The 18,594-nt window shown below is 57.5% G+C and overlaps 1 protein-coding gene across 1 annotated transcript; it reads right to left on the minus strand.

Annotated features, from left to right (window-relative positions):
- Window positions 1-4,269: 4,269 nt before the first annotated feature.
- Window positions 4,270-7,113, minus strand: S100P (S100 calcium binding protein P). Its single transcript, XM_060655478.3, has 2 exons — window positions 6,853-7,113; window positions 4,270-4,557 (listed from the first exon to the last, which is right to left on the minus strand). The coding sequence occupies exons 1-2, from the start codon at window positions 6,988-6,990 to the stop codon at window positions 4,408-4,410; spliced, it is 288 nt and encodes a 95-aa protein (XP_060511461.1). The 5' UTR covers window positions 6,991-7,113; the 3' UTR covers window positions 4,270-4,407.
- Between the last annotated feature and the right edge of the window lie 11,481 nt (window positions 7,114-18,594).

The following is an 18,594-nucleotide window of genomic DNA, read 5'->3' on the forward strand; positions in this document are numbered from 1 at the left end:
CCCGTGATCACGTAGGGGGGTGCAGCTTGGAGGACATTCACTGAAGTCTTCAGGGTGGGAGATCAGCAGATCAGCGGCTTATTCTCAGATCCTGCGGAAAAATAAAATTCTTTATACTCTGCTTCTGAGTCTTCTGTAAGTTTGTGATTTCCGTGAGCTTCCAAATTTAAAGTGCCTCTAAAATGGTTGATAAAGGAAAGCTAAAGACCTTTTTGAAAGTTGAGTGTCATCTCTGGAATGTTGCCGTCGGTCTCCACCTCTTACTGGGCATTTATCGTGAACAACAGCACATAACCTCGAGTCTGTAAGCCAGCAGCGTTTTTGAATTTCTTGGTCAGGAAGTTCTTTCCAGATTCATCCTTTCAAAAGGCTGCCTCTTTGGGGCACTTGGGTGGCTCAGTCGGATACGTGTCTGACTTCGGCTCAGGTCATGATCTCATGGTTTGTGGGTTCGAGCCCCGCGTCGGACTCTGCTGACAGCTCAGAGCCTGGAGCCTGTTTCAGATTCGGTGTCTCCCTCTCTCTCTGCCCCTCCCCCGCTCATGCTCTGTCTCTCAAAAATAAATAAATGTTAAAAAATATATAGATAGATAAAGTCTGCCTCTTTTCCTTTTGACCAAGAGTTATTAATAAAATCACTAAGCATTGTTATTATTTATATGTGTGATGTTATTGCTCCTACAATTCATAACTATTATTATAACTATTGCTATTACACATTGCTTTGCCTTAAAATGCGAGAGGTTTATGGCCGAAATCTGTCAGGGTTCCTAGTTGCCGGCACAGAAGCTGACCCTAGCCAGTTAGACAGTTTCCAGAAGCTCAGGGAGGGCTTGAGAAGAGACTCAGGGTGACGATTCCAGGAGCAGTCCACACCGCAGAAGCGGCCCGGGAGGAAGCTGGCCCTGCTCTGAGCACAGGATGCTGCTTTGGTTTACTGTGCCCTCGTCTGCCCCAGCGCCTGGACTCCCGCCGTCTGCACAGCCAGCCAGAGACAGCCCCCTAGCTCTCCCAACCCTTCACTGGCTTCACTAGCTCCTAGTCGCATTGGGCGTGGATGAATCCGATTGGTGGATGCTAGGTCACATGACAGTACTCTGGCAAGAGAGTCTAGTATTTTCAACTTAAACGGGGGTAGATAGACTTGGCACCTATCAAGGTGCATAAGTGATGAATTCCCCAAACATAAAAAGGGGTACAGATGTTGAATGGCCAAAATGAGTCACAAGGATCCGCTATGCAGTGCTTACGAGGCACATGCTGACTAAATGTGGCTTAAGCAATATGGCTTTGTATCTCCCGTAAGTCCAGAGGTACGTGGCTCTGAGTCCCTTTGGCAGCCAGGACCTCCCAGCACCATTCACAGACCGTGATGTAAGCAGCACCCACTGGGGCTGTGCAGTGGAGTGACCCTGCTGGCCATTCAAGCTCTTCTTTGACCCTCTTAACTCTGTCCTCATTGCCCAGTGGCTGCAGCAGCAAGCATCACGCCGTCACACAGCAACGTCTAAGACCTGACAAAGTGAGAGGGTGCGTTTTCATAGCTATGTGCTTTGTTTCTTTTTTAATCAGGGAGGAAAATCTCTGCCAGCTAAGGGCGGCATATACGGTCGTGCAGGTCGTGCACTGCACAGCTCTAGGGGATGCCATTCATGTTACAGTCTTTGCACCTTTGATCAAGTTCTTGTGACAGTTTTCCTGCACCTGCCACTACTGGGTCTTGAGGAAGGGGGCCTTTCCCTAATTTGTAGGAACACACCTTGAAGGCTGGCTTTGGCCGTGTTCCTCAAAGCCACCGGCAGCTCTCAAATTTCCCAGCGGCCAGCGGGCAGGGATTGGCTGAGGAGCCCATATTCCTGGAGTACGTTTCTGCCACACGCCTGAACAAAACTGGGCCTCTGTGACCAAGGAGGGAAGAGGGATGGCGGCCAGTTGGGTGCATCGGTGCCCGCCCCAGTGACAAGGAGCATGCTCAAAGAGTAGGGGCTTGAGTGAGTGATTCAGAGATGGAAGAACGTGGGCCATAAAAAGGAAGGAAATTTTGCCACATGCTACAACAGGGATGGACCTTGAAGACATTCTGCCAAGTGAAACAAGCCGTGAAGACAAACAGTGTACGACTCCGTTCACAGAAGTTCCCCAGAGGAGACAAATTCATGGAGGAAATAGAATAATGGGTCCAGGGCCCGGGGGACTTGCTGTCTGATGCTGTCCGATACAGAGTTTCACTTTTGCAAGAAGAGAAAGTCGGGAGCTTGGTTGCACAACACTGTCAATCTACTTAACGCCGTATGTACACTTAGAAATGTTACGTGTTTTCACCGCAATTAAAAAAAACCCCAAACCTCCTTTAAGCTAGTAATCCCGGGTTACAGAGTAATGGAGTCCATTTTGGGGAAATGATCTGAGCTGGAGACGAAGTTTTAGGCGTGAACATATTAATTGAAAAGCCTACTTTTCAAAAACAAAAATAGGAGCCTGGGTGGCTCAGTTAGTTGAGTGTCTGACTCTTGGTTTCCGCTCAGGTCATGATCTCATGATTCGTGAGTTCGAGCCCCCGGTGGGGCTCTGCACCCCCCTCCCCCCGCCTCCCCAGCCTGCTTGGGATCCTCTCTCTGCCTCTCTGCCCCTCCCCTGCTCTCTCGTGCGCGCTCTCTCTCAAAATAAGTAAGCAAACTTAAAAAAACAAAACTACGAAGAACCGTATCTTTAATAATGGGCGAATGTGGGTCCACGCATGCCGGCAAGTTCCTTGTGGCCATCAAGAAACGCAGGTTGGACATGGCTTTTGCCTTGGAGGACCTGGCTGCCGGGAGCCCCCCAGCCACCCGGAAGTTGTGAAGCCCGCGGAGGTGACCGTGGACTTCACCCAGGAGGAAGGGGTGCTCCGCAGCCTGCCCAGGAGGCTGACAGAGCACCACAGGAGGCTGGTTTCTGGGAGCCGCGAGTGTTCTCATTCCAGAGGGAATCTCCCAGTTGTGAGGGAGGAGAGGGAGCAGCCAGATGGGGTGAAGGAAATTCCAGGGCAAGCGGGCAGCTATGGGAACTGCAGAAGCTGCTTTGGGAACTGCAGAAGCTTCTTCCAAAGCGGGACGCTTTGATACAGCCTGTCCTGAGGGGTGAAAACGGACCGGCCCTGCCTGGGGATGAGGAGGGCCGGGGACCGTGCGGGCCGGCAGAGGAGCCCCAGGTGCCCTGGAAGGAAGCGGCCAGCTGCTGTTTCCATCCCCCAGCAGTGGGGTTTTCAGCTGGAACGCGTGGGAACCACCGGGGTGAGGACTCAGAGAAGACCCCTCCCTCCAGGCTTTCAGGGTGTCAGGACGGGGGAGGCCCGGAGGGCCAGGCTCAGGCTGCGAGGCTGGAAACCTCTCCTACGACCTTGCCGCACAGGGGGGTGTTCTCCCTGTGCGTCTGGGGTGGGGGCAGAGTCTGGGGGACCCGGGTCAGGGGCCTGCACCCCAGCTATCCGCGAGGGCGGGGATCGAGGGCTCTGGTATCTGCAGCTTCGGGGGGGGGGGGCTGCCCCCGCCGCGGGTGACAATTTGTGACTCACTTGTGAAGCAGCAGGAAGAAATCCGATTCCAGCCCCGCCTCCCCGATCGTCCCATTAGCTTGACTTTCCGTGCTTTCAATGGTGTATCCGCCCCCATCTAACCTGCCAGGGCTCCCCTCTTACAAAACCTGTGCCCTGCTCGCCCCAGCGAGGGGTAAACCACACCTCCTGCCGGTGTGTCCCCGGCCAGGCTCCGGAAGTCTCCAAACCAGGGCAAACGACTGACCTAACACCCCTGCCCTCACCTGAGTCACGCGGGTTGCGTTGCTTCATGAAGACAGTTTCATAAAACTGGAAACGCTGGCGCGGGGGCCCTTGTTCTCTGGCCCTTGGTCCCCGCCCGTCATCCGTTTCTTTTCTAAGTGTGTTTTCCTGTCTGTGTGGCGCAAGCACGTACATTAAAAAGACGGGGCTTGGAAACGCGTTTGGAGACACGGAGGGGCCAGGGTTTGGTGAGCGGCCGTCTGACCGACTGGACGGATGGATGTGTGTCCCGTGGGTCTCCTTGGATCCAGGACAGGGGGGCGCTCACTTTGGGCCCAGGAAGCCACAGAAGCAGGCACGGTGCCTCGGCCAGCCTCAGCCGGGGAAAGTGGCCCCTGAACCAACCCTTACCCTGTCGCAGGCCAGGAGCACTAAGTGACCCATTAGAAAACTTGTGTTGGGGGTGGGGGCGCTGAGGGCAGAAGGAAATCATCCATTTGAGGGAGACAGGCGCGTGTCACAAGCATTTTACTGATCAGAGGGTCGGGGGCAGGCCGGGCCCAGGGAAGCAATCACCCCCAGGGTTCTGGAAGCTGGGGGCGGGTCCGGAGCACCCCCCCCCCCCCCCAGGGATCTGGGTCTGCAGGGCATCAGTGGAGTCCCGCCTGCTCAAAGTACTTGTGGCAGGCGGCTGTGAGGGCGGCCACGAACACCATGAACTCGTTGAAATCCACCTCGGCGTCTCCGTTGGCGTCCAGGTCCTTGAGCAGTTTGTCCACGGCGTCCCTGTCCCTTTTATTCTGGAGACAGAGGCCCGGGGTCAGCGCGGTGGGCCCTCGGCCAAGCGCTGGGGCTGGGCGTTACGGGCGGTCGGGGGAGGGGGGGGACATCGGAGTCACCGAGTCGCCGGGCTCTAGGAAGCTCTGAACTGCCCGAAGGTGTGTGCCTGCTCGAACTAAGGCACTAACTCACGTTTTCTTTGTTTTAGGCCGAATTTGAATTGCACTATGCTGTGCAGGCGCGCGCGTTCGTGAAGTTTTGCAGGGGGTCGTCTCTGGATTGGTTAAGATGCCCTAGGGTGGTGACTATTCCCAGGAAACGCAGCCACTCGCGCGCCACCCCTGCACGCCGCCTGCTTTGCAAGGTCACCTCACTGAACCGCGTCTGGTCCACGCACCCAGCACCCGTCTGGTGCCCGCGCGAGCCTCGGATCCTCACGCCCAACGGCGGGCGGCGGCACCAGCCCGGGCTCCAGGCGGGGAGGAGGAGGAGGAGGGCCCAGGGCACCCGGGGGAAGGGACACACCCAGGCTGCGTCCCACCCCCCCCCCCCAGGGGTCTGGAAGTGTCCGCCCACCTGACGGCAGAGGCCCGGCCGCACCCCGTGCAGGACTGAGACCCAGCGGCAGGAGGCGCTGCAGCCGCCGAGTTCCCGGGGGAACTGCGTCCCCGCGGCCCATTGCCCCCAGCCGCCCACGCTGAGCTCCCCAAGTTTGCGGCCGACAGCCCAGGATTGCAGCTCCGGGGGGCTTCGGCATCAGCTGGAGGCCTGCAGTACTGAGGGCCCTGAGCCCCTGCTTTGGCCAAGTGCCTAGGCAGGAGGTTGAGAATCCCGGGCTGGGCCACTGGTTCTCAAGTTGTGTTCCCCGGACCACCTGCGTCCGCCCCTCCCGCAACCCCCAGGCTTTGTTTGGTCTCAAAATCCGCATGGGTTAGACTCTTAAACTTGGTTGGTTATCAGAACATCTGCACCCACGCCCAGTGCCCCGTGGGCGGGGCGTTCCGTGAGCCTCGGGGTTTGAGGCTGTGTGCTGTAATATTAAATTCGAAAAGAAATTAAATTGCGTATGTTAGACTTTCATTCACATCAACTTTCCACGGGGAAAAGGCTGATGGAAGAGGAGAGAGGGGTGTGTTGGGGGCTTCCTTGCCTCCACAATTCTGTATTCTTACATTTTCGACCACAAACACATATTTATAATAGACAAAAACAGATGAACTTCATTTAAAAATATATATATCCTCACTGCATTTACCTACTGAAACGCTCAGTGTGTTTGAAGACTGAAAATTTCAGGCTTCCATTTTCAGGAATCAGCTCAGTGTTAGAGCCCTTAGAAGGCGGGTAGGGGGGAGTTTAGTGGGGTGACGGGGGGAGGAGGGGAGAAGAAGGGGAGCTGGAGCGGAGCAGAGAGGACGAGGATCCCTGTGGAAAGGGAAAGGAAGAGGAGGGGAGGGAGAGGGGGAGAGAGGGAGGGGAAGGAGGAAGAGGAAGGGAGGGGAGGAAGAGGAAGGGAGGGCGAATTAGGAGAAAGAAGTAGGAGGAGGGGAAGGAGAGGGAGGAAGGAGGATGGTGGGAGAGTGGGGAAGGGGAGGGAGAGGCTGGGAAGGGGGGTAGGGAAGGGGGAATAAGGAGGGAGACAGGAGAGAGTGTGAGGAGAGGAGGGGAGGGAGGAGGAGGAGGGGAGGAGGGAAGAGAAGGCAGCCGGAGGGTACAGAGCAGGGAGGAGGAGTGGAGAGGGGGAAGGAGGAGGGGGAGGGGAGCCAGAAGCCAGAGGAGGGCAGGCCCCGGGTTTACAGGTCCCTGGGGAGGCCCCCTGGGCAGACATAGCCCACAGCAGAGTGAGACCAGCTGCCATCTGCACCCTGTCAGCCCCACTAACACCAGGCAGCATGTGGCCCAGCAGGCAGTGCAGCAGGGGTGTTTGTGGCCCGCAGCCTTGGAGGGGTGCAGCCGTGAGGGACCAGCAAACGCAGCCTCACAGATGGCCCTGGATTCCCCCACCCCACCCGCACCGCTCAGGTTCAGGTTTGCATCCCTCGCTCTCCCACTTGCCCCCCCTCCCCTGCTGAGAAAGAATCCTGGTGCTGAGTGAATTGTGACTCTAACTGCTAACTCTGGTTTTAAGGATTGACCTGGCTGCACTGGCTCCCGGCTCCCGTTCCCACAGCTCTGGAGGCCTCAGCCCCTAGGGCAGCTGATCCTTTCCTGGACCGGTAGCCTCCCCCTGCCCCCCTGCCGGCTGCTCCGGGCACCCCCTCGGCCCTCCCCGCCCTCCCTGCGTGCCCCCACCGCCCGCGCCCCTGGGCGCTCACCTGCAGGAAGCCAGGGAGCTCCTTCTCCATGAGCGTCTTCAGCTCCCCCTTGGTCAGGCTCTGCTTGTTGCCCTCGGCCCCCGCGTACCGGGCAAAGACGTCAATAATCATGCCCATGGCCGTCTCCAGTTCCGTCATGGTGCTGGATGTGGACCCACCGTCCTGCCGGGAGCTGGCTCGGCCGAGGAAATGTCCCACCGGAGGCTTGTTGGCGCCTTATAAGGCCCAGCCTCATATTGACACAGAGGGTGGGCCAAACAGGGCTGGACGGTCTGCAGGCCCTGCCCCTCCCCCCTCTGCGTTGCTCAGTGCCTGAAATGCACTGTCGACACTTCCTGAAACCTCGCCCAGCCCACACCTGTGGTGCACCCACATTTTCCCCGTGCTTCCCTTGTCTTGGGGTCATTCATCACTGATTCACCGACACCATGGTTGGGGGACAGTAAGCGGGGGCCTGGTGGGCGTTTGTTGAGTAAGGGATGTGTGGACCGGTCCTGTCCGGTCCTCTGGCCCCTGTGCACATGGACTTGAGGGGGACCTGCACGCCGTGGGCCAGCGTCAGGGAGGCTGTCTGAGTGAACGTGGGACGCAGCACGGTTTTGCTCCCGTAGAGCTTAGCAGAACTCCAGCCAGGACCAGCTTACCCCTCGGTCCCGCTCCCCAAAGCCGCAGCTGGACGAGTGAGGCAGGCAGACGCATCCAGGCCACACCGCTAGATGAAGGGCCCACCCTGCCCGGCCCCTCAGCCCCCCTGTCTGCTCCTGCTTTCTCCTGCCACCTGGCTAGGGGGCCCCAGGGGCACCGTGTGCTTTCCAGACCTGAAATGCTAAGCCCGTGTCTCCCGATGGCCTGTGCGGAGGACTCAGTCTATCAGAACCTCAAGGGCCTGTGGCAGATGCAACAGAGCCCCACAGAGCCGAGCCAGAGCTCCATGAGCACCAGCCGCCTTTCCCTCGGTCCCCAGGGGGTGGCACTTTGGGGGCCCGGCTGCCTGGCCTGGATGCCAGATACCGAGGGAACCCCAGGGTGGTGGGAGGTGAAGCCGGCTCCACACTCAGCCCCAGCCTGGCACCCTCCAGGAGCAGCAGCGGGTCGTAGGACAGTCCCTCCTCCTTTCCCAAGACCCTGCAGGGGAGGCTTAGCAAGGCCCCCGCAGGTGGACTCATGCTGTGCTGGCCAAGTCCCTCTTAGGGTGAGACTCCAGGTCCCTGTCTCCTGGGGCTTCACCAGCATGACAAAAGGGTGTCAGAGGTCCCCTCATGACACTTGTTGAAAGGGAAGGAAGAGTGTTCAGGGATGTCACAACAGGGCTTGGGACTATCGCAAGGAGAGGGGACTGGCTCAACTCCCAACATAGCAGACCAGGCTGGGGAGCAGAGGGTGGGCATCAGAGGGTGGGAAATTACTAAGAGGAGGCAGACAGGGTTGGGGGATTCTGACTGAAAGCAGGCCAAGGGCTTACCCTCCAAAGCGGGGGTGGGGGGGGTGGTGAGGGGTGGAGAATTTGGTCAGACATCAAGGGTGGGGAGGTGACTTCCAGATTCTTGCTGCAGCTGGGCTGGGCGGGCAGAAGACAGGCCCAAGGAGGGGGCAGGTGCAGAGGAGACTGAAGGCGGGTCAAGGGGAGTCTGCCAGACCCCGGGGGGTGAAGACCCGGCTGGGGGCCAGCAGGGGCTGGCCAGCATTATCTAGGACACGGCAGAGGATGCTTCTCCTCCCCCACCCCGATAATTTAGTGAGGAGTGTGTGGGTTTTTTCCAATGTTTTGTTTTCAAACTTGTCACAAAAGTCAAAGCAAGCCCAAAGACCTCTCCTGATGGAGATCTTTGTAAAAAGATTTTTTTAAGGTTTATTTATTTTTGAGAGACACACACACACACACACACACAGAGTGTGTGAGGGGGAGGGGCAGAGACAGAGGGAGACACAGGCTCCGAAGGGGGCTCCAGGCTCTGAGCTGTCAGCACAGAGCCTGACGCGGGGCTCGAACTCACACACAATGAGACGGTGACCTGAGCTGAAGTCAGACACTTAACCGACTGAGCCACCCAGGCACCCCATCTTTGTGGGGATTTTTTTTAAAGCAGTTAGATGATCACCGTCAGAGTAAACGCAGAAAAGAAGGCCCAGCGGAAGTCACTGACCGCCTCTGACAGCTGACCATGCAGGAGGTAACATGGGGGCATGTGACTTTTTTTTTTTTTTTTTTACATTTATTCATTTTTGAGAGACAGAGAGAGACAGAGCACAAGCGGAGGAGGGGCAGAGAGAGAGAAAGGGAGACACAGAATCCAAAGCAGGCTCCAGGCTCCGAGCTAGAGCCCGACGCGGGGCTCGAACCCCCAAACCTCGAGATCATGGCCTGAGCCGAAGTCGGATGCTCAACCGCCTGAGCCACCCAGGCGCCCCTTGTGACTAACTTTCCAGATAGGTCTCCACTCTTAACATTTTAACAGCAACTGCTGTTACAGAGAAAACCACAGGTCCGAGTGGTGTCACTTGGGCCGAGTCCCCAAACTGGGCCTCCAGACCTGATCTAGCTGCAGGTCTGGCCTCCCCCAGGAATGCAACCTGACCAACGGGTCAGAATTATCTGATCAGCCCAGTGAAGTAGCTGGCCTCAGCCCCTTCCCCCCAAAGACAGATGGTCTGCAGGCGATTCCCTGATTCCCTACCTCCCTACCCAGGGAAAGTGTGCTGGCCCGCACGGTCCTTTTGCTGATAACCTCTCACAGCCCCTTTCCTGTAAAAACCTTCCATTTTGTACACCTCCTGGGAGCTCCCCTCTACTTGCTATCTGGGGTGCTGTCCAGTTCCTGAATCCCTTAACAAAGCCAACGAGCCCTTCAAGTGTACTAGGTTGAATTTTGTTTTTTAACACTACATTTGTCTGCAAAGCTGGTTTCTTCCCGAAAGGAGATGGCAAATTGCATCACGCAGAAAAACCTTTCTGTCCCCGAGCAGGTTCGGGGTGATCTTTCATCCTACCCTCCAGACCTGGGCGCCCCGCGGTCGCTGGTGCCCCTTTACAGCATGGAGATTCTGTGGGGTCCCCGGATAACAGGAGCGTCAGGGGTCACAGGATCTGGGAGACTGTGGTCTTCGCGGGCCAGCCTGTCGGGAAGGGACCAGCGTGGCTCTTCGGAGGAGCCTGAGCTGGGAGAGAAAAGTGCTCCCGTCTCAGCACAAATGACTCCTCGAATTATGCTCCCCGGAATCGTCTACCAGGCTGAGCCAGCCCTCTGCGTGTGGGCCCTCCCCCACATCTAGCACAGCATGCAGGGCAAACAGGAACCACAGAAAGACAAAGACCTGGGAGGCCCTGCCCAAGAGACAAAAGGCTGCCTGCCCACTAGGAGCCCAGAGTGTCGCCCACTTCTGGGGGGGACGGGCTGCCAGGAAATGTCTCCTGTGGGTCCGGGCCCTGGGTGGGGTCAGGGGCTTTCGGGGAAAGGCACGTGGGCAGTGGGGCAGGTGAGGCGTGGCCTGCCATGGGAACAGCTCGGCAGGCTCTGGGGTCCGGGTCACTGGGAGGAGGACATCTATGCTCAGCAAACATGACCCAAGGCCCCTTGCATGTGGCCCAGGTCGGCACAGACCCATCAGGCACAGGTCCCAAGCCATGTTGGTGCGGCCAGTTCTGAGTCACCCAGGCCCCTGCACGGGGTTGGGGGTGCAGGCCCTGACCTCTGGGGTGCCCGGCCAGAGACAGGCCTGCGAGGGCGAGGAGGGAGAGCAGAGGGGCACGGAGGCCCTGGGCCAGGGCAGCACCCGCAGGGTGAAGGGAGGTCTGCGGTGGGGGGTGGGCGTGGAGAGCCAGACCCTTGGAACAGGGGGCAAAGGGGCACAGCGAAGGAACAGAGGCACAAAGAATGCCGCTTTTGAGGCGGGAAATTGGAGTGGGCTGAAGAGGAGAATGGGCCCAGAGCAGGAAAGGCCCTGCAGGCCGGCCTCACTGGGACCTGGTCCCAGAAACTGGGTCCTCATAGCCCTGATGGCACAGTAGAGCTCCTGGGGGACTTTAAACGCCAGCTGTCAGGGTCCCGCCACCGCCCCCCCCCCCCCTCCAGAGCTGCAATTTCATTGGGCTGCACTGCCCCAAAGCTTCCCAGGTGACCCTGCTGTGCGGCCAGGTGGAGACCAGATGGGCTGGAGGGTTTGCAGCCGGAAAGAGACAGGTCCGATTTTCCTTTTAGGTGAACTCAGCAGCTGGTAGGAGCTTCAGATAAGGAGGGTGAGAATGGAGGCAGGGAGGCCAGGGCGAAGGCTGCGGGGTAAGGAGCCCTCCGGCCCTGAAAGTTCAGGGGTCCTGTAGTCACTGCCCAAAGGACATCTGGGAACTGGGGGAGGCCTCAACAGGGGGAAGAAAAGAGAAGGAAGAGGAGGGGGCCGCAGCATCTGATGCACGCGTTGCAGAAGGGGAAACTGAGGCTCAGAGCGAGGACGTGGGTGAGAAGCCCAGGCTCCTCTCCACTCTCACTGCACAAACCGGTTTGATCCTCAGTAACGTAGCAGACAAATATTTGTTGAGGGAGGAGGCTGAGAGAGTTGAGGAAATGAGCTTCTCAGGAATAAGCTGAATGTCAGGGGTCATGCATGTACCATGTAGCTGTGAGGGCAGAGGCCCTGTCTTCGCCCCGGGCACAGGACTCCTGGGAAGGTGGCAGTGAGCCCTGGGCCCCCGAGCAGCCACCTGCAAACCTTTCTCCAGTCTCCCCTGGTCTTCCCTCTGAAAGCTGGAAGTGACATCCGGAGAAGCAGCAGCCACGTTGCCACCATGTGGATGAGGCCATGATGGATTCTTGTGGCTCGTGACTGGAAGCATTCCCAACTGGCTGTGCTAGCTTTCTGGGGCTGCTGTAATCCATGACCACAAACTAGGTGCTGAGAATACCGGAAATGGGTCTTCCCACAGTTCTGCAAGTCCAAACTCACGCTGTCAGCAGGGCTGGTTTCTTCCTGGGGCCTCAGAGGGAGACTGTTCCCTGCCTCTCTCTTAGCTTCCGGTGACTGCCTGAAGTCCTTGGGATCCCTGGGCTTGCAGGCCGCTTACCTCCAATTTCTGCCTATGTGGACGCTGCCGAAGGGCCTCGACGGAGAGAAAAAAGCCCACCCTCACTGCCATCTCTGATGCCCTACAGCCCCCGACGCAGGGGCTCAGGGCCTCCTCCAGAGCCACACCTTAGGAAACTTTGCGGAGTTTTCTTCTGCGAGTCAAGACTTGCAGGTGATAGGGATCAGAAAAGCCGTGACCATTTGGGCTGCTCAGAGTAAAATCCAGGCTGGCTGACGTAAAGGGGGCTCAAGACACCTTTCTACATATTTAACCCCCTGCCTGGCTGACTCTCACATGTTCACGTCCTTCCAGTGTCTGTCTCATGGGATCCCCGACACTAGCCTCAATTCTGCCCCATGATCTGCCTTTTAAGCAGAAGCACAGGGGATGCTGGGAAGAGTGGTGGCAGGAACCCGTCTCCTGTCCCTGGGCTCCTGGGGCCTACCTGGCCTTAGCCCCGCTGGGCAGCTGACACGCTGAGTGACTGGCGCGTCCCTTTGCCCCTGCAGGATGACTTTCCTCACCTGTAAAATGAACGGTTCAGATTAGACCCGCTCCAGGACTCTGAACTCCTGAGTCCCACCTTTTCAAGGTACCCGTTATCCTTGGGGTGCACAGGGTGTGCTGGGTGTTCTGGAACAACCAGGGTCTTAACAATATTCCTATTTAGGTCGAGAAGCTCACAGAAAATCTCGAGCTAAAGCAGGAGCCTCTCAGTGACCTGTGGTTTTCCATCTCCCGGGCCCTTTTGTCCAGTTCCTGCAAGATGGTCCTTGCCGCCCCGCTAGCCGGCCGTGGGACCCGGCATCCTGGCCTGTGTGAGCGGGGCTCGTCCCCTCCCCTAGGTGGGTCTTGTGTGAGCACAGGGCAGGGCTGATCTCGAGAACACAGAGGAAGAGGAGCTGAGAGGCTGTGGCCTCACTGAAGCCACTGTGATGCTTGAAGTCAGCTCGTCCCACACTTGCAGGCTGCCTGTCCCCCAAACTCCGCTTCCCAGCCCCGCCAGGGCCGAGCGTCAGGCTCTGGGCCGAATTCTCTGATGTGGGGCGGGGGAGCCGGTTCCCCGGGTCGACAGGGTTGGGTTTGAGTCTGACTCTGCCGCGTACTGGTGGGGGACCACCGGGAGCTCAGTTTTCCCCTTGAGATGAAGCGTAACCCGAGGGTTGTGATGGGGAGGGACAGTTTGCCCGCTGACGGCTGCAACGGGCGATGTTAGGTGCCAGCCTGGCTGGACCACGGGGTCCAGCGCCAGTCTGGGTGTTGCTGCAAAGATACTGCTCAGTGGACTTGCAGGGAGGCAGGTGACCCGCCATGTGGGTGGGCCTCATCCAAACAGCGGACGTCCTCAAGAGAAAAGACCGAGGTTTCCAGGACAGCAAGGGACAGGAAGGAATTCTACTCAAGACCGCAGAGCAGAAGCGCTGCCCGTTTCCAGCCTGCAGAAAGTGGGCTCAAGACGGACATCGACGCTGCTCTCAATCTCCAGCCCGCGGGCCGGCCCCGCGATTTTACACTTGCCGAGTGCCCACAATTGTGTGAGCCAATTCCCTACGGCCGTGCTCTGTTCCTAACTCGGAAACCCCACCGGGCAAACATTCCTGCGAGAGCTGGGCAGCCAAGCTCCCCTTCCTTGCCCGACACTCGGACTTTTGCGCACTCTGGCGACGTGAGTTTTCCCGGGCGCTGGCCCGCTCCGGGTTCGGCTTAGCAAACACGCGGAGAGGAGAACCCTTTGCTGGCACTGGGCTCGCGGCTGTCAGCGCGGAGCCCGCTTCAGATCCCCTCCTCTCCCTGCCCCTCCCCCACTCGCTCCCTCTCTCTCTCAAAAATAGACCTTAAAACTTTTTTTTATTTTGTATTTACGATTTTAGTATTATTTTGCTTTTTAAATCTAGGGAAGTATAAAAGAACCAAAACAACGGACCCTGCCCTTCCCACTCGGATAACTTCTGTTGACACAACAGGGGGCTCCTGAGCGGTCTGGGGGCCCAGCAGGACTAGAAGGCACGGGCCAGGACCGAGAACACTTGCGCTGCCCAGCACTCCCGCTCCAAGGGAAGTACTGCCAGGTGCTCGTGATTCCTTCCAGAAGCGTCCGCGTGTGCCCCAGCTTCCAGGAATCCGCCCGCGCGGCAGTCTATCTGTGTCCTTCCTTTCAGGCTCACGAGCGCCATCGTCCACCCTGATCCGCAGGTGCTTTCCCACCCAACCCCTCCCGGCAAGGGCTCAGCGCGGCCTCATCCTTCTCTCCCGGCCCCTTTGGGGACAGCCTCCTTAGCCTCTACCCATCCTTCCAGCCTCCCTCCCATGGCACCGCTCCCACAGGGCTGCCCCACCGGTGGCTTGGGAGCTCCGCAAAGGCTGAGGTAGGGGGCCCAACCCTCCTCTGAGTGTCCAGAGACCAACCCAGGGCCCTTTCCTGGAGCTGCGGGGGGTGTCAGGACAGGGATGGAGGTAGGCGGCCAGGAGGCTCCAGGCGGGTATCAGAAGCCAGGGCCGAAGGGGTCAGGGTCAAGGCGAGGGCCGGCATCCTGTCACATCGTGCCACCCGTGACAGGCTCGTGACCCCCCACAGCTGTGTGAGGAAAGCTGGCTGGTGTCTCCACCGTTAAAAGCGTTCTCCCAGGCGCACGGTGGTCAAGATTTAAACAAACTGTCCTTCTCCCCGCACTTCCCACCCTCCACCCTTGTGCTCCAGCAGCAAACACCTTGGCCATCTTTCACATCCAAGGACACCACCTTGTGGTCTAGCTTAGATCAGCGCTGCGGTGGAAGGCGTGCTTTGCCCGGGTCTAACCCTGCGCTTTCCCTCCGCTAACCTGCCAGCAGGGGGCCTGCATTAAGGGACTGAGGCTGAGCGGCTGTGACCAAGACCTCAGGGTCCACCAAGCACAGCTGTCACCAGGGGCTGTCCGTTTGTGGGAAGGGACAGAATGGATCTGACACATACTACACGGATGACGGGAGGGCCTCCGCGTCGGTGAGGGGCTGACCCGCACGCCCACCTCGCCGCCACAAGGTACCTGCTGGGTGACGTTTGGGGCAGGCACAGCCCGAGTCTGCCGAATGGTGCCGAGGCCTCTGAGCTGTGGGCAGAGGGCCGCTCGGGGTCTGGGGGGAAGCGGAGGGGCGGTGAGCTCCCCGGCATCACCAGGGAAGCCAGGTGAGTGGCTGTTCCACCAGAAAGCCACAACACTGCCATCTTGTGTGGGCTTTTCAGGTCACCGCCCCAGGAGACGTTGGCGGACGGGGGCGGGAGGGGGGCGACTCTGGTTCATGGTTCATAAATCCATTACCATCCAACACGGAACCCCAGAATCAAGTGGGACTGCTCCAGGAGGGAGAGGGACCCAAGAGGCCATGGAGGGGAGGGTGGGGCAGGGCAGGGTGAGCTGTGGGACCAATCGCGACGGGAGTGCCTCAGCAGGGCTGCAGGTCCCCAAGCACGTGGAGTTCAGGCCTCTCAGGGGAAGCAGGAAGGTGCTGGGTAAGGGCCATGTGGACCGTGGCTGGAATGTTCCCAAAGGAAATGTTCTAGAAATGGAACACCAGTGCTGAGGCGCCTCTGGCTGCTGGTTTCAGACAGAACTGCAGGGAAGCCTATGTTAACTCAACCAGAGGCTGGCGGGGAAGAGAGGCGCGGACTTGTCCTGGGGAGCCAGAGGGGCAAGCTGCTGCCAGGGCCATGCTCGGCCTGCGTCATCTGTCACGCAGGTCGGTCCCACCAACAGGCGCCTCTCTCCATGTCACACATCGTCAAAGAAGGAAGAAACCCTCCCTTGAGCCACTGCCTGGTCACATTTCTCTGCCCCACTCCACAGCAGAATTCCTTCAGAGTGCTCTGTGTTCTCTCTCCATTCTTACTCCCTTTTAGATACGGTGGAATGTGGTGGAATGTTCGCAGTGTTCCAGAGGCAACAACCCGTGCACAGGCCCTGGGGCCATCACATGATCGTCAAGGCTAGGGAACAGCCAAACAAGCAGCACTAAGGAGCTGGGGTTGGAGACTGCGGAAGCCCGCCCACCCTGTGGTCCTTTCCACTCTATGGTCCTGACCGCGGAGTTGGTTCCAAGAGATACCTGAATTCTCATTACACACCCAGCAAAACCATTATTCCAAGAATAAGGACACACAGGGGCGCCTGGGTGGCTCAGTTGGTTAAACGCCCTACTCTGGATTTCAGCTCGGGTCATGATCTCATGGCCTCTGAGTTCAAGCCCGGCATCGGGCTCTGCGCTGACAGTGTGGAGCCTGCGTGGGATTCTCCCTCTCTCAAAACACAAATGAACAAAAGATCGCATATCCTAGTGTTTAGATCCTTACATATTTTAGGACGATAGAGATACCATACACTTTAAATTCTGGTAAGCTAATTATGCACGTACACATTTTGAAGGGGATAATTAAAGGAATAGGAAAAGAGTATATGAGTTTTAAACCAGTAAAGTGGGGAGAAAAGAATTTAAAAAAACTTACTCCATAGTAAGGCCAGAAAGGAAATGGGAATGGGGAACGGGTCAAAATAAGATGGTAAACATAAATCCGCATATGTTACAATTACAATAGATGTGCAAGGATGTCATTCTCAAGCCAAAACGCAAGAGACTGTCGACCTGGATAAAAAATCCAAAACATACAACATCAAGACACGCTTATGAAATGTCGAGGCACAGAAGGACTGAAGCGAAAATGATCAAAAATTACAAAGCAAACGCGAGCTGGGGTGGCTGACCGCAGACCAAAACTAGTGCCGGACGGAGGGTCACCACACGATCCAAGTTCCAACAGGAAGGGAGGACCTTTCTAATCAGTGCCCACTGACACAGTTTCAAAGGGCCTGAACAAAGAGCGGACAGAAGTACAGGGACAAACCGACAATCCGCCATCGGAGGGAGTTCAACAGGCCCGAAAGAGGACTGCTGGGTCAGGCAGGGATGCTTCAAGGGACTGAAACAAACACTGAGGCACTCTCCATCCGTCCCTGAGTGGCGGAGCCGAGGGAACGAAGCTGTGCCCGAGGGAGCTGAGGAATGTGGGTGAACACGTGTGACTCTCAGTGACGCTGAATCAATGACCCGACTGTACAGCCCAGCCCGAGTTCAGGGCGCCTCGGGCCATCCAAGAACTGCATCATGGGTGTCCCCAGATGACCCAGGAGTGGGGGTGGAGGAAGATCAAAGATCATTTGTTCAGTGCCCTTTTCCAGAGAACGTCTCAGGCCTGCGAGGAACCCAGCCGCCCTCTGTCCAATCGGACTCGGTCCAGATACAGGACCCGTGTGCAAGTCCCAGGGGAGCCGGACCTCCCCGTGAGCTCCCAAAGCCCAGGAGAAGGCCTCCTGACACACACAGGCCTTCAAAGCTCTGCCTCAAGGGCCAGGGCTGAGACTGTCCAAGAGCTGGCTGGTTCCTTACGTGAACTGGAGACAAGGTGGATGTCAAGGCCCCAAGGAAGCCCAAAGACAAGACAGTGCCAAACCATCATCTTACGGTGGCCCAGAGTTGCCCGCCCAGGGTCACAGAGCCAGTTCCTGAGGGTTCCTGCAGCCCCAGTTTCCTCACCTGAACTACGAGGACAGTAAAATGATCGCTCAAGTTTGTGAAAATCAGATAACATATGTTAAGTGTCAAATGCCAAGGAGATTCTTCTAATACAGACTTTTGTCTTATCATTCCACACATCCAGGGTCCTGACCCCAGACGGGAGCCGTAGGACCCTGGCTGTGGGCTGACAGCGAGAACAGGATCAACGCAGTTTTCACTTTTGAGCTCCTTGAGTTTAGCATTTGACCTATTCCATCCCATTCACGTCTTAGAAACACTTTATTCATGAGTACAAAGGTAATAATACCGATCACCAGCGTTTAGAAAAGGAAACGGACTCCCAAAGAATCCCCATTTCCACCCCCCACCCTCCATGTGACCCTGCCGCACCATCACCCACTGTCTGGCCTTAGGGGACAGCGAGGTGAGGGACCTCAGAGGCTGGTGCTTCCAGAGAGGGGGGTGCAGACCCTCAGTCCTCAACCCTGGCAACGCCAGCCCTGCTTGGCTGTGTGCACAGTGCTCCCGGGATCACTCACTGGCCAAGAGCCAAGGCACAGCGCACGACTGCCCTTCTAATAAAAGGACCGCAGGCTCAGGGGCCGGTTGGATAGGAAATGGCTAGAACTCCGGGAGTGACAGCGCAAGCAGGCAAAGGAAGTTAAAGGCAGGGAGGTGGGTTCAGTCCTCATTTCCCCTCTGTGCAGTCACAACGGTGAGATCCCCGACCTTACTCCACACCCCTGCCTTGTCCATTTTCCACAACCATGTGCACGTTTCTTAAACTACAAACGTGAAAGTGTTGTTGACCTGCTCAAATCTTTCCACGTCCCGCCGTCACTCTACTTCTCGATTGTTTTTCAGCCAACCATCATCCTTAACTCGATGGCCCTGGGACTCAGAACGCGGTTACCTTGACCGGCGGCAGAGGCATCACTGGGGAGCTTATTAGAAACTCACACCCCCCAGGTCCTTAACTACAGGTTAGAACCTGCATTTTGAGGAGACCCCAAGGGTTCAGCTGCTCGTTAAGTTTGAATAGCCCTGCTGCAGGGGCTCGGCCCACAGCCAGAAGCAGCCCCAACTGTGAGACTTCTTTAGCGAGTGGTAGGTCATTTGAAAATTAGTCACGCGTTCAAAAA

This window comes from Panthera onca, chromosome B1 (assembly GCF_046562875.1).
Source record: "Panthera onca isolate mPanOnc1 chromosome B1, mPanOnc1 haplotype 2, whole genome shotgun sequence".
Classification (NCBI taxonomy): domain Eukaryota; kingdom Metazoa; phylum Chordata; class Mammalia; order Carnivora; family Felidae; genus Panthera; species Panthera onca.